Below are 14,958 nucleotides of genomic sequence, written 5' to 3' on the forward strand. Positions count from 1 at the left end.
TCAAACTCTGCAGAGACGAGAGATAGCTGAAAGAAAATCATGGTGGTCCGGACTGAATGGAGAAGATGAGGAAAGAGAACATCTGCACCAGAGGAGACAGCACTGGCTGCATGGCCGTCTTTAATATTGATTGGACCCTGGGCAAAAATTTACTTGGGCCCCCTGGATCCCGCCTTCCCACACCTTAGCAGGCAATCACGCCTCCACCACAACACACAAAAAATCCACACATCTGGTAGAGTCCAGTGAATGACTGTAAATACTTCCAGTTCTGAAGACTCCAGCGGCTCAGGATCAGTGCTCTGGGCTGGAAGTGGGCACCGCTCTGCAGGAAGGGGACCAGGGCTTGGCTCACCCTAGTGTTACAGTGCATACCAGCACCCCACAGTATGCAGTATAGCACCCTATAGTATACAGCACCCCACAGTATGCAGTATAGCACCCACACTATACAGTACCCCACAGTATATAGTAGAGCAGTATAGCAGCTCACAGTATACAGCACCCCACAGTATACAGTAGAGCAGTATAGCACCTCACTGTATACAGCACTCCAAACTATACACTATACAGCACCCCACACTATACAGTACAGCAGTATAGCACTCCACACTATACAGGCCCCCCCCCCCCAGTATACAGGCCCCCACACAGTACACAGCCCCCCCCCCCCCACAGTATACAGCACCCCACTATACAGTAGTTTTCAGTATATTAGCATAACAGCCCCTGTCACCTTTTTCTGATGTAATCTTCACACAAAAAAGCTCCAAGCTTCTCCTGCAGCACTCCTGTTAGGACCTGTGATGACCTCATAGCCATGTGACCAGTAATATTGCTAGGCTACTGGTCACATGGTGATGATGTCATCTAAGGTCCTAGATCACATTATAGGATGCCTGGACTCAGTGCCGGTGTTCTATGAATAAACCTTAAGTTATAACTAGTGATGAGCGAACTTCTGTTTTAAGTTCGGCGTCTAAAGTTCGGCTTCCGGTTAGCGGAGAATCCCGATATCGATTCAGAATTCCGTTGTGGTCCGTGGTAGCGGAATCAATAATCGGCCATTATTGATTCCGCTACCACGGACCACAACGGTATTCTGAATCGATATCGGGATTCTCCGCTAACCGGAAGCCGAACTTTAGACGCCGAACTTAAAACAGAAGTTCGCTCATCACTAGTTATAACCAAACCACTTGTCTGAGCAGCCAATTGTTAGCAGGGCTGTCAATGTATAAAGTAGAACGCTCCTCCCGGGGTGGTGAGAGCATAACATTGAAAGTAAAAAGAACAACATTCACAATAAGATAAAAAGGTTTATTAAACTCATTTTTATAAAATCTTTTCACCATTATTGCTGTAATTCTCCGGGATATGAAAATCCTCATTTTTTTTTCTAGATAGTTTCTTTTTTTTTCTATATCCTGAGTCTTATAGGTTCGCGGTGGAGAGGAGGAGCTACACAGAAAGGAGGAGGAGTGTATTACTGAAGGGGGAGGAGACAGCTATCAAAGAGAAATATATACACATTATATCTCGGGTGCAACTAAAAGACTATTCCGTCTGGATCACAAATACTGACCATGTTGAGGTATTCAGAGACGCACCCCAAATATACTGATTGTGGAGAACACCCTCCCCATTTCCCAGTAAATCTAAGTCCCTGAGTTGTTTTTAGTTCTACCTGTTTCTGGGAAAGCTGGATGACAACCGATATAATGGTCATCAAGTCGTCATGCAGAGCTACGAATAGAAAATCTGCACAATTATACAGCAAATCCCCCCTCCCTGGTTCCAGGAGTGCCCTTCGGGATTGTGGGAAAGCTGGGTAGCCATCCCTCTAATCCTCTTATGTCATAAGTAATATCTGTCTCTGGGAAAGCTGGGTAATAGCCAATATGGCCAACTTTCTATGAAGTTTTGAATGCAAAATCTGGGCATTTAGGGGGCAGTAAATCCCGCTGCACCATGTATGCCCTTCAGGAGTCTAAGAAAGCTGCGCGACAAGCCCTGTGGACGCAGTCATGGCGGTCACCAGTAGTCACCCAGCTTTCCTAGGCACAGATATGGCTGAAATGAAGACATGACAAGAACAGGAGAGCTCAGTACTGGGGGTGTACTGGAAATGTAGTTATTGTCACTGGGATTTGCGCGTCATCTGCGCGGTGGAGAGACTTTTCTACATTCCCTTTAACGGCAGTGGATTCCACCGAACTGAGATGAGATCTTCACGATGACATCAGACGGACATAAAGAAATGTGAGATTTCTGCAGAGATCTTGGGATCTGTTCTGTGACCCAGTTTTCTATATTGACCATTGCCTGCGGGTTCCTTGACTGTATGTGACCCCCTGAGGGTCTGGAACATCATCGTCTAGAAGTACAGTTCCTTGGTGAGCATGGACACCACGCACGGTATCTGCTTCTTCTCGCTGTAGCGCGGGTCGTCGGACCAGGACTCGAAGCTGGTCGCCACCATGTGGTTGACTCTGGTGAGGATCTGCATGATCTCCAGCTGCTTCCCGTGCTCATTGAGAACGCTGCAGAGCGCCTGAACGAACCAGGAGCCCCGGCCCGGATTTCTCCAGGAATAGTAACCTGCGGGGACACAGAGGTGAAGGAGGACATACTGGTGGTAATACAAAGGAGGGGGACATAACGATAGGAGGCATCGTATAAAGTTACTATGGCTGATGATATACTTTTATACTAGCTGATTTTTTTTCTTATAAAAAATCTTAAAGGGGTTGGCTCATCTGGCACATTGATGGCATATTGCTATGGCATGCCATCAATGTCCGATAGCTGCAGTTCCCTCCTCTGGGACACCAAAATCAAGAAGAGTACACTGCGCATGCACAGTGTGCCCTCCATTGTCATGGGGGTGAGTGCGCTTGGCTATTTTCAGAAGTCCCATAGGGGTGAATGTAGAGCGCACAATTCCGGTGCAGCCGCTGCTCCATTCATCGCCATGGGACTGCCGGAAATAGCTGAACCTGAGGCCGTAGCAGTGAGCGGTGCCCACACATGCGCGGCTGCTCCCTGTTCACTTCCAAAGTCCTGTTCTGGAGACTTTGATGGCATATCGGGCATTAATCTAGCGGCATGCCATCAATGTCCCAGATGGGAATACCCCTTTAAAGCACCTTGTAAATGAGAAGCTTTGCAAATTCCTAATAGACTTTGTTTCTTCTTCTAACCATTTTCAAGATCTCTGCTTGCTGTACAGGGCGTAAACCTAGTCTTGACATCTTCTCAGTTGAGAAGGGGATACAATTGTATCCAGTCTAGACAATGCTCTGCCCCAGAATGATACATTGTAGCAAACTAGCAAGAGAGATTTGTGCTGCTGATGATGGGTTTAGCTCATGGAGCATTGTTTAGAATGAGTACAAATGTAGCAAACCCTCAGCCGAGAGCAGGATTAGGCTACTTTCACACCTGCGTTCTTGTCTTCCGGCATAGAGTTCCGTCGTCGGGGCTCTATGCCGGAAGAATCCTGATCAGTTTTATCCTAATGCATTCTGAATGGAGAGAAATCCGTTCAGGATGCATCAGGATGTCTTCAGTTCCGGACCGGAACGTTTTTTGGCCGGAGAAAATACTGCAGCATGCTGCGCTTTTTGCTCCGGCCAAAAATCCTGAACACTTGCCGCAAGGCCGGATCCGGAATTGATGCCCATTGAAAGGCATTGATCTGGATCCGGCCTTAAGCTAAACGTCGTTTCGGCGCATTGCCGGATCCGACGTTTAGCTTTTTCTGCATGGTTACCATGGCTGCCGGGACGCTAAAGTCCTGGCAGCCATGGTAAAGTGTAGCGGGGAGTGGGGGAGTAGTATACTTACCGTCCGTGCGGCTCCCGGGGCGCTTCAGAGTGACGTCAGGGCACCCCAAGCGCATGGATGACGTGATCGCATGGATCACATGATTCATGTGCATGGGGCACTCTGACGTCACTCTGGAGCGCCCCGGGAGCCGCGTGGACTGTAAGTATACCGCTCCCCACTACTACTATGGCAACCAGGACTTTAATAGCGTCCTGGGTGCCATAGTAACACTGAACGCATTTTGAAGACGGATCCGTCTTCAAATGCTTTCAGATCACTTGCGTTTTTCCGGCAAATGGAGTACACGCCGGATCCGGACAACGCAAGTGTGAAAGAGCCCTTAGCTTTGTACACGTTTACTGCCTCTGAATGGAAACATGAGTGTTCTCGTTCACTGACAGCAAGCATTTTGAATTTGAAAGCTGCAGAACTTCTCATTCATACACCAATTAAAGCTACATAAAATCACGGAAGTATAAATTAAAGGGGTTCTCCCACGAAAAATATTCTACAGTTTTCAAACCAGCACCTGGATCTGAATACTTTTTCTAATTGCATTTAATTAACAATTTTGTATAACTAAAAAATAAATAAAATGTCTCTGTACAGCGCCAACTGCTGTATTTTTTTTCTTATTTCTTTGACCTGCTCACGCGCATCCCGAGCTGCAGCAGAAAGGACGCGTCCCCCGAGCTGCAGCAGAAAGGACGCGCCCCCCGAGCTGCAGCAGAAAGGACGCGCCCCCCCGAGCTGCAGCAGAAAGGACGCGCCCCCCGAGCTGCAGCAGAAAGGACGCGCCCCCCGAGCTGCAGCAGAAAGGACACTCTCCTTGAGCTGCCAGCTTGATATAAAGGTAGTAATGAATGGGGAGATCTCTGGATCCATGTGAGGTACAGGGCTGGTTCTAGCTTTGTTAGAAAGAGGTCGTAATGTTCTATATAAAGTCTGATTTTCATTTTTTACATTAGTCATGGGATAACCCCTTTATTTTTAAAGGGGTTTCCAGCCCCATGACATTGCAGACCTGTCCTCAGGATAGGTCTGATCTGTGAGGGTCCGACACCTAACACCCCCTCTGATTAGCGGTTCCCTGCAGCCTCCAGAACCAGCACTGGATCCGTTCATAGGGGTCATGTCGGGTCACTGCCATTCACTTCAGTGAAGGCTGAACTGCAGTAACCCAGGATGGCCACTACACTTTGAGCGGCGCTGTGCTTCCTGGAGGCTGCAGGGAACACCCGCTTGGTGGGGTGCAGAGTGTAACCACTCACCGATCCCACGGAAAGGTCATCAATATCGTGAGCCTGGAAACCCCCTTTAAGAACACTACAGTAATACTCTAATACTACAAGGGATCATACACCATTACTAGAACATGAATTATTCTATATATAGAGATTACATAGTAAGCATACATGTATGGGACTGAAGACTATACAGATACATAGATCTGAGTGCAGTATATATTGCATGTAATATAATGGATTACACACTATGTACTATATAGATATATACGTGGGGGCCCCGTGCCCTTGTGGAAACCATCGCCGACCTCTCTGCGAGCCCTAAGATCATCACAGGCCAGAAAAGGGTCATTGGCAGGAGAGGCCGGAACCTGATCCTTGACTGCTCCGTCCATAGCGGAGCGTGGCCCTCAGCAGAAATACACCGGCCCCTACTGATGCTCGTTTGCTTAGAGGTGAGAAGCGAGGGTGCGAGTCCTGGGTTGGTTCCCCCCTCACTGGTTTGGTGATATGGAGCAGTGGGGGATGGAGGGGGTCCTGCACTGGGACATGCCATTAAGGTGGGTGGATGATGGGGGATCCGCTCCCCTATACAGTCCCTGCGCAGGCGCTAGCTCCATGGGGTGTCGGTGGTCACCATTCACTGCTCATCTTTACCTGGTACCGTTGAATAGGCAAAGAGAAAGTCGGCCTCCACCGGGATCTTGTATCTGGGACTGGCATCTGTCTCCATGGAGTCGTTGGCGGGTCCCGAGTCGGTCTGAATCCCCTCATCGAACTCTGAGCCCCGGCAGGCCTGAAATGGGACAAGGCAGCGTCACTGACTGTTTGTTCTGGAATAGGCTGTTGGTTTTGGCAGAAGTAAAATGTCAGGTAAACGGGCAGGAAAAAACCCAGGGGATCAGACGAAACCAGCTCCAAGGTATGTGACGAACAATCACCCACTGTACCCATTATCCAGCGACTGGAACACCGCCAACTCCCTTACTGGTGATGTATGGTTTACAAGGCATTGCTATAGAGGTAGCACACGGGCCCTGGTGCCTGAGGGGCCCACACACCTGTCTGCCACATAGGAGGACGTCAGGATTATAAAGGACACATGATCAGTGGGGCCCCATTACAGTTTTTACATTGGGGCCCAGGAGCTGCACGTTACATCCTAATGGATCATGGACCAGAAAGATGGATAATGAGGTTATTATCTGGATAAAACTGGCCATAATCCTTCTATACAAAACGCACCCAGTCTGCCCGGCCTCCGATCCAAAACGCACCCAGTCTGCCCAGCCTCCGATCCAAAACGCACCCAGTCTGCCCAGCCTCCGATCCAAAACGCACCCAGTCTGCCCAGCCTCCGATCCAAAACGCACCCAGTCTGCCCAGCCTCCGATCCAAAACGCACCCAGTCTGCCCAGCCTCCGATCCAAAACGCACCCAGTCTGCCCAGCCTCCGATCCAAAACGCACCCAGTCTGCCCAGCCTCCGATCCAAAACGCACCCAGTCTGCCCAGCCTCCGATCCAAAACGCACCCAGTCTGCCCAGCCTCCGATCCAAAACGCACCCAGTCTGCCCAGCCTCCGATCCCAAACGCACCCAGTCTGCCCAGCCTCCGATCCAAAACGCACCCAGTCTGCCCAGCCTCCGATCCAAAACGCACCCAGTCTGCCCAGCCTCCGATCCAAAACGCACCCAGTCTGCCCAGCCTCCGATCCAAAACGCACCCAGTCTGCCCAGCCTCCGATCCAAAACGCACCCAGTCTGCCCAGCCTCCGATCCAAAACGCACCCAGTCTGCCCAGCCTCCGATCCAAAACGCACCCAGTCTGCCCAGCCTCCGATCCAAAACGCACCCAGTCTGCCCAGCCTCCGATCCAAAACGCACCCAGTCTGCCCAGCCTCCGATCCAAACGCACCCAGTCTGCCCAGCCTCCGATCCAAAACGCACCCAGTCTGCCCAGCCTCCGATCCAAAACGCACCCAGTCTGCCCAGCCTCCGATCCAAAACGCACCCAGTCTGCCCAGCCTCCGATCCAAAACGCACCCAGTCTGCCCAGCCTCCGATCCAAAACGCACCCAGTCTGCCCAGCCTCCGATCCAAAACGCACCCAGTCTGCCCAGCCTCCGATCCAAAACGCACCCAGTCTGCCCAGCCTCCGATCCAAAACGCACCCAGTCTGCCCAGCCTCCGATCCAAAACGCACCCAGTCTGCCCAGCCTCCGATCCAAAACGCACCCAGTCTGCCCAGCCTCCGATCCAAAACGCACCCAGTCTGCCCAGCCTCCGATCCAAAACGCACCCAGTCTGCCCAGCCTCCGATCCAAAACGCACCCAGTCTGCCCAGCCTCCGATCCAAAACGCACCCAGTCTGCCCAGCCTCCGATCCAAAACGCACCCAGTCTGCCCAGCCTCCGATCCAAAACGCACCCAGTCTGCCCAGCCTCCGATCCAAAACGCACCCAGTCTGCCCAGCCTCCGATCCAAAACGCACCCAGTCTGCCCAGCCTCCGATCCAAAACGCACCCAGTCTGCCCAGCCTCCGATCCAAAACGCACCCAGTCTGCCCAGCCTCCGATCCAAAACGCACCCAGTCTGCCCAGCCTCCGATCCAAAACGCACCCAGTCTGCCCAGCCTCCGATCCAAAACGCACCCAGTCTGCCCAGCCTCCGATCCAAAACGCACCCAGTCTGCCCAGCCTCCGATCCAAAACGCACCCAGTCTGCCCAGCCTCCGATCCAAAACGCACCCAGTCTGCCCAGCCTCCGATCCAAAACGCACCCAGTCTGCCCAGCCTCCGATCCAAAACGCACCCAGTCTGCCCAGCCTCCGATCCAAAACGCACCCAGTCTGCCCAGCCTCCGATCCAAAACGCACCCAGTCTGCCCAGCCTCCGATCCAAAACGCACCCAGTCTGCCCAGCCTCCGATCCAAAACGCACCCAGTCTGCCCAGCCTCCGATCCAAAACGCACCCAGTCTGCCCAGCCTCCGATCCAAAACGCACCCAGTCTGCCCAGCCTCCGATCCAAAACGCACCCAGTCTGCCCAGCCTCCGATCCAAAACGCACCCAGTCTGCCCCAGCCTCCGATCCAAACGCACCCAGTCTGCCCAGCCTCCGATCCAAAACGCACCCAGTCTGCCCAGCCTCCGATCCAAAACGCACCCAGTCTGCCCAGCCTCCGATCCAAAACGCACCCAGTCTGCCCAGCCTCCGATCCAAAACGCACCCAGTCTGCCAGCCTCCGATCCAAAACGCACCCAGTCTGCCCAGCCTCCGATCCAAACGCACCCAGTCTGCCCAGCCTCCGATCCAAAACGCACCCAGTCTGCCCAGCCTCCGATCCAAAACGCACCCAGTCTGCCCAGCCTCCGATCCAAAACGCACCCAGTCTGCCCAGCCTCCGATCCAAAACGCACCCAGTCTGCCCAGCCTCCGATCCAAAACGCACCCAGTCTGCCCAGCCTCCGATCCAAAACGCGTCATTTATAAAGACCAGCATGTTACGCTGTTCTTTGTTTCCCTCTGTGCTGACTAGGATTAGGCTCATTTATGGCGAGGCTGGCAGCTCCGGCAGTCCGTGCACCTGACTGATAGACACTGACTGGAGTAGTTTTTATTCCCCTTTTACGCCCGTTTCCAGTCATAAAAGAGGATAAATTAGCTGGGCCCTGGCTCCCACCACTTCCATGTGGCAAGTATGGCGTAAAAATATCCGTGCAACAAAGTATTGTCACATGGCCGCTAAAAAAAGTCACAAAAATGAGTTTTATGACTTTTTACACTGAAAATTGGCGTGGTGCACTTAGTAAATGACCCCCAATGTATCCAGTCTGTACGATCTCTGATACATTGTAACAAACTATGAGCACAGGAGAGGGATGTGGTGCTCATTTGTGTAGCTCATAGAGCATTGTCTAGATTGGGTACAACTGTTACAAACCCACAGATGTGAGTAGTCTTTCCATTCACTGCAGCAAGCAGAGATCTCGACCATATTGAACTAAAGGCATTGTTTATTAGAAAGTTTTTACTACACAATGATTAAGCTTCGAAGATTGGAAATCCACAGAGCCCGACACCTGGGAGACATATGGCTTATACACTAGTCACACCCAGTGCTGCACTCAACTCAGCAGCCTACGGAGTGAACATATCCATTACACACCAGGGGCGGACTGGGAACTTAAAAAAAAAATACTAAGAGTGGCCCCATTTTGTAGTTGGGTCCAAATTGATGGAAGGCAGGGCGAGCAATACCATATTGTGCACATTATAGCACCACAACAGAGCCAAATACATCCCCAAAAACTTCCGCTGGCCGGCAGTGAGGAGGGCCCAGGTGGCCCCCGGGAAATTTCCCTGTAAGGTCTATGGCCAATCCGCCCCTGAACCTCACTGAGAATGCAGTGCAGCAGAGACCACTTCATTATAGAAACTTCAGTAGCAGCTTGGAGAGATGCGACTGCAGCTCTGGATGTGACTGGAGTATACAATGCCTCCCTTCAGGATCCACACAAGAATGGGATTGTCTGCCAGTCCCATCCCTTTAACTGGTGTCTGTGGCGGCTGGATGCAATCCACTGCCTTATCCGAAATCACAGAAAGTCCCCTCATTATTACTAAATATTAAGTACCCAGAAGACGCTGGGCAGACGGGATTCCGAGGGGGGGGGGGGGGCAGGATTCCGGGATAGTAAGTGGCAGGTGCAGGACGGGCACTGAGTCCCTATTGTTCCCGGTGAAGTCACAGATTATTTATAACTGGGACTTCTGGTTTTAATGTCAATAAACCTTAATCCTAATATAATGGAAAGTTCTGTAACTTACTAATAGACTTTGTGTTTCCTTATTTCTGGGATCTCTGCTTGCGGTCGGTGAATGTGAACATTATTGGTTATATCTAGAGACTGAAGCCTATATTAAACGGAGCGAATATCATTCGAATGTCATTAATGCAAACAAAATTGAACATAAAGCTGAAACAATTACTCAAATCAATAGTAACACCACAAAAAAACCTCGATTAACAAGCAAAAGTTTGAACGGCCGTCGCTCTCTATGTCATCAGCGCGTTTCTGGCCGCTAACAAGTCACAAAACCTTCGATCTATAATCGTTATCAGCAAGACATCTGCTGCTCTAATTCGGACCTCCTAGTATTCGCAGCTGAAGATTTGTGACAATGAGCCCAGTTCTGAAAATCCTCCCTGTGGACATGGATTGCGCCCACAGGGATTCTAGACTTTATGGAGCAGCCGTGTACCAGTGAAATGCAGGGTATAGAGCCGGGTACCAGTGAAATGCAGGGTATAGAGCCGGGTACCAGTGAAATGCAGGGTATGGAGCCGTGTACCAGTGAAATGCAGGGTATGGAGCCGTGTACCAGTGAAATGCAGGGTATGGAGCCGTGTACCAGTGAAATGCAGGGTATGGAGCCGTGTACCAGTGAAATGCAGGGTATGGAGCCGTGTACCAGTGAAATGCAGGGTATGGAGCCGTGTACCAGTGAAATGCAGGGTATGGAGCCGTGTACCAGTGAAATGCAGGGTATGGAGCCGTGTACCAGTGAAATGCAGGGTATGGAGCCGTGTACCAGTGAAATGCAGGGTATGGAGCCGTGTACCAGTGAAATGCAGGGTATGGAGCCGTGTACCAGTGAAATGCAGGGTATGGAGCCGTGTACCAGTGAAATGCAGGGTATGGAGCAGTGTACCAGTGAAATGCAGGGTATGGAGCAGTGTACCAGTGAAATGCAGGGTATGGAGCAGTGTACCAGTGAAATGCAGGGTATGGAGCAGTGTACCAGTGAAATGCAGGGTATGGAGCAGTGTACCAGTGAAATGCAGGGTATGGAGCAGTGTACCAGTGAAATGCAGGGTATGGAGCAGTGTACCAGTGAAATGCAGGGTATGGAGCAGTGTACCAGTGAAATGCAGGGTATGGAGCAGTGTACCAGTGAAATGCAGGGTATGGAGCAGTGTACCAGTGAAATGCAGGGTATGGAGCAGTGTACCAGTGAAATGCAGGGTATGAAGCCGTGTACCAGTGAAATGCAGGGTATGGAGCAGTGTACCAGTGAAATGCAGGGTATGGAGCAGTGTACCAGTGAAATGCAGGGTATGAAGCCGTGTACCAGTGAAATGCAGGGGTGTGGAGCCGTGTGCCAGTGAAATGTTGTGGTATGGAGCCGTGTGCCAGTGAAATGTTGCGGTATGGAGCCGTGTGCCAGTGAAATGTTGCGGTATGGAGCAGTGTGCCAGTGAAATGTGGGGTTTCAGTGCACCAGTCCGGTTTGGAGCTGACTTACCTGGATAAAGAAGAGTTTCGGCTTCCCGACGAGACTTTTACACTTATCTCCCCGAAACAGGGTGGTCAGAGTTTTTATCGCCATCGCCCCGTCAGTGCCGTAGATTTGTCCTTCTTCTCCATGGCTCAGCAGGATGCAGGCAAAGCAAGCGCTGTCGCTGTGATTCTGCTGCGCCACTGACGAGAGAAGAAGAAAGCGCTCAGGGTCACGTGTGTAGGAAAGCTGGGTGACGTCCACCGGTGCTTATTACACTCCTGTCATTTTATAAGGCAGCTGTCTGTTAACGTTCATTAACCACACTCACCCCCGCTCGCTCCCTCACCGCACTCACCCCCGCTCGCTCCCTCACCGCACTCACCCCCGCTCGCTCCCTCACCGCACTCACCCCCGCTCGCTCCCTCACCGCACTCACCCCCGCTCGCTCCCTCACCGCACTCACCCCCGCTCGCTCCCTCACCGCACTCACCCCCGCTCGCTCCCTCACCGCACTCACCGTTCTGCAGCAGTCTCTCCATTTCTTCGCAGTTTCTGTCGTTATAAACAGTTACATCAAATCCCAGTTTCTTGAAGCAAAAAAGGAGATCACCGGCGTCTTTATCTGTGCCGTTACGTATACACATCCCTGAGTAGCGGAAGAGAGGAACAGAGATCAGCGGTGACATCATTGAGAATGCCGCCTATCCATTCACTAGGGATCAGCGGTGACATCACTGAGAATGCCGCCTATCCATTCACTAGGGATCAGCGGTGACATCACTGAGAATGCCGCCTATCTATACCCTGACCCACAGGCTACTGCACAGATAGTTCTTCTCAGAGTGTCTTTTCCGTTTGCCCCGCCTCCCCCACACTAGGCCCCACCTCCCCGGTCACCTGTTGTCTCGTGGAAGTTCTTGTTGTTGATGATGACACACTTGCCGACCCTCCCGTAGTTCATGGTGTACTGGTGCTCGGGGCTGACCAGGCGCTGGTTCAGTCGCGGCATCTTCTCCGATTTATCGGGGTCATTTTTCTTTTTTCTGTCAGGAGATGATGAAGATGGTGATAAGGCACTGTTCACACGAGACGCAGGATGCATCCAGGTCGCCGGCCACACGGGGCGCTCCTCATCTGACCCCATGTGCCTGTATGAGCCCATCCCCCGCATGGCTTTGGGCTTCCTGCAATCTGCTCTATGGTAGCAAAGCAATGACTAATCTCCCGACAACTACCTCCCCAGATCGCCAAGTGGTTGTCAGACTCCACCCCGTCAATGTCACACACCTTACGAGGGATTTAATAGGGAACTTTCCAAAAAGAGGTTGTGACCCTCCATGTAAAGAGAAACAAGTGCGCTGCAAACATGTACCTGATCTGCAGGGGGCGCTCATCACCCCAACCAGAGGCTCTGGTTATAGGGGTATATCTGTACAAGTAATACCAGCCAGAGGAGGAGATAGAGACCACGGCTCATCAGAGTGCCCCCCATAACAGCGACCTCCACAGTGCCCCCCATAACAGCGACCTCCACAGTGCCCCCCATAACAGCGACCTCTACAGCACCTCCATAACAGTGACATCTACAGTGCCCCCATAACAGTGACATCCACATTCCCCCCATAACAGCGACCTCCACAGTGCCCCCATAACAGCGACCTCCACAGTGCCCCCATAACAGCGACCTCCACAGTGCCCCCCATAACAGCGACCTCCACAGTGCCCCCCATAACAGCGACCTCCACAGTGCCCCCATAACAGCGACCTCCACAGTGCCCCCATAACAGCGACCTCCACAGTGCCCCCATAACAGCGACCTCCACAGTGCCCCCATAACAGCGACCTCCACAGTGCCCCCATAACAGCGACCTCCACAGTGCCCCCCATAACAGCGACCTCCACAGTGCCCCCATAACAGCGACCTCCACAGTGCCCCATAACAGCGACCTCCACAGTGCCCCCATAACAGCGACCTCCACAGTGCCCCCTATAACAGTGACCTCCACAGTGCCCCCATAACAGTGACATCCACAGTGCCCCCTATAACAGTGACATCCACAGTGCCCCCCATAACAGCGACCTCCACAGTGCCCCCATAACAGTGACCTCCACAGTGCCCCCTATAACAGCGACCTCCACTGTGCCCCCATAACAGTGACATCCACAGTGCCCCCTATAACAGCGACCTCCACAGTGCCCCCATAACAGCGCCCCTACAGCAGGTGCAGTGAGCGACACTTGTTCCCAGTTTTCTATGACAGATATTCAGGTTTATCCGGATGTAAAAGGAAACGACAGAAACAGAGGAAGAAACATGGAGATTCCTCTGCAGGATCAGTTTTCAGGAATGAGACAAAGGCGCAGAACACCAAGAAGGTATCCGAATGTATCCGAGCCCTGCGGCCTTATAGGCAATGTGCACTTAAAGGGCAGCTCCACCCCAGGTGCAGAACTCCCCGTTATCAGGAGATTCATCTTCATAGGTCAGTTATACTGCTAATGGGGACAAACAGTTGTCAGAGCCCCGCCCCCATAACTGACAGGCCCCTCCCTCTGTTACTGACACACCTCGCCCCCTACTACTACTCCTACTAATATATCTAGTTATGCATGGGGGTGGTATTACTGCAGGACTATAGAGCAGACGGCTGGTGCCCCCATATTGGTCCTGCATGAACAAGTCTAAGGGGCGGAGCTTGGGATTTGTCCATTGAGGAGGACGACCAATCACATACAGAATGAGTGGTCATGGGGGGTCTGGAGGGGTGTGTATGACATATCCACAGGTCGGGGGCCCGGGGACTTCCCTTTACAGATTCTCACCCGTCGAGCCCTAAAGCGATACTCCCTGGATCCGTCAGCAGCAGCTCGCCTGCCTGGTCTCCAGAACACAATATAAATGCAAATCAAAAAAGAGGAAAAAAGGGGAAATTAAAAAACAACAGATATTTTCCAATAGTCGTCATGGAGGGGCCGGGTGGTCCCCAGGAGCATCATAATACTGAGGCTCCAACCCCCGACAATACCCTGAGGATGGTCCATTCCCCGAGTAACAGGCACAGGATGGGGATTACCTGAGAACACCCCCTCCCCCCCAGTTTCAGAGGATGGGGATTACCTGAGACTCCCCAGTGTCAGAGGATGGGGATTACCTGAGGCCCCCCATTGTCAGAGGATGGGGATTACCCGAGACCCCCCCACAGTGTCAGAGGATGGAGATTACCTGAGGCCCCCCATTGTCAGAGGATGGGGATTACCCGAGACCCCCCCCCAGTGTCAGAGGATGGGGATTACCTGAGACCCCCCCCCCCCCAGTGTCAGAGGATGGGGATTACCTGAGACACCCCCCCCCCAGTGTCAGAGGATGGGGATTACCTGAGACACCCCCCCCCCCCCAGTGTCAGAGGATGGGGATTACCTGAGACACCCCCCCCCCCCAGTGTCAGAGGATGGGGATTACCTGAGACCCCCCCCCCCCCCCAGTGTCAGAGGATGGGGATTACCTGAGACCCCCCCCCCCCCCCCAGTGTCAGAGGATGGGGATTACCTGAGACCCCTCCCCCAGTGTCAGAGGATGGGGATTACCTGAGACCCCTCCC

The 14,958-nt window shown here is 52.3% G+C and overlaps 1 protein-coding gene across 2 annotated transcripts in view; it reads right to left on the reverse strand.

The window, feature by feature from the left end:
* Window positions 1-1,299: 1,299 nt before the first annotated feature.
* Window positions 1,300-14,958, reverse strand: part of CASP7 (caspase 7) — a 29,357-nt gene continuing 15,698 nt past the window's right edge. For both annotated transcript variants that reach the window (XM_044296925.1, XM_044296926.1), the window contains exons 3-7: window positions 12,257-12,402; window positions 11,877-12,005; window positions 11,384-11,559; window positions 5,733-5,871; window positions 1,300-2,601 (exon numbers count right to left, since the gene is read on the reverse strand). In XM_044296925.1, coding sequence (XP_044152860.1) covers window positions 2,378-2,601; window positions 5,733-5,871; window positions 11,384-11,559; window positions 11,877-12,005; window positions 12,257-12,402 — 814 coding nt within the window. In that variant the 3' untranslated portion in view covers window positions 1,300-2,377. The remainder of the gene's footprint in view (window positions 2,602-5,732; window positions 5,872-11,383; window positions 11,560-11,876; window positions 12,006-12,256; window positions 12,403-14,958) is intronic.

This window comes from Bufo gargarizans, chromosome 6 (genome assembly GCF_014858855.1).
Source record: "Bufo gargarizans isolate SCDJY-AF-19 chromosome 6, ASM1485885v1, whole genome shotgun sequence".
In the NCBI taxonomy this organism is placed as follows: Eukaryota; Metazoa; Chordata; class Amphibia; order Anura; family Bufonidae; genus Bufo; species Bufo gargarizans.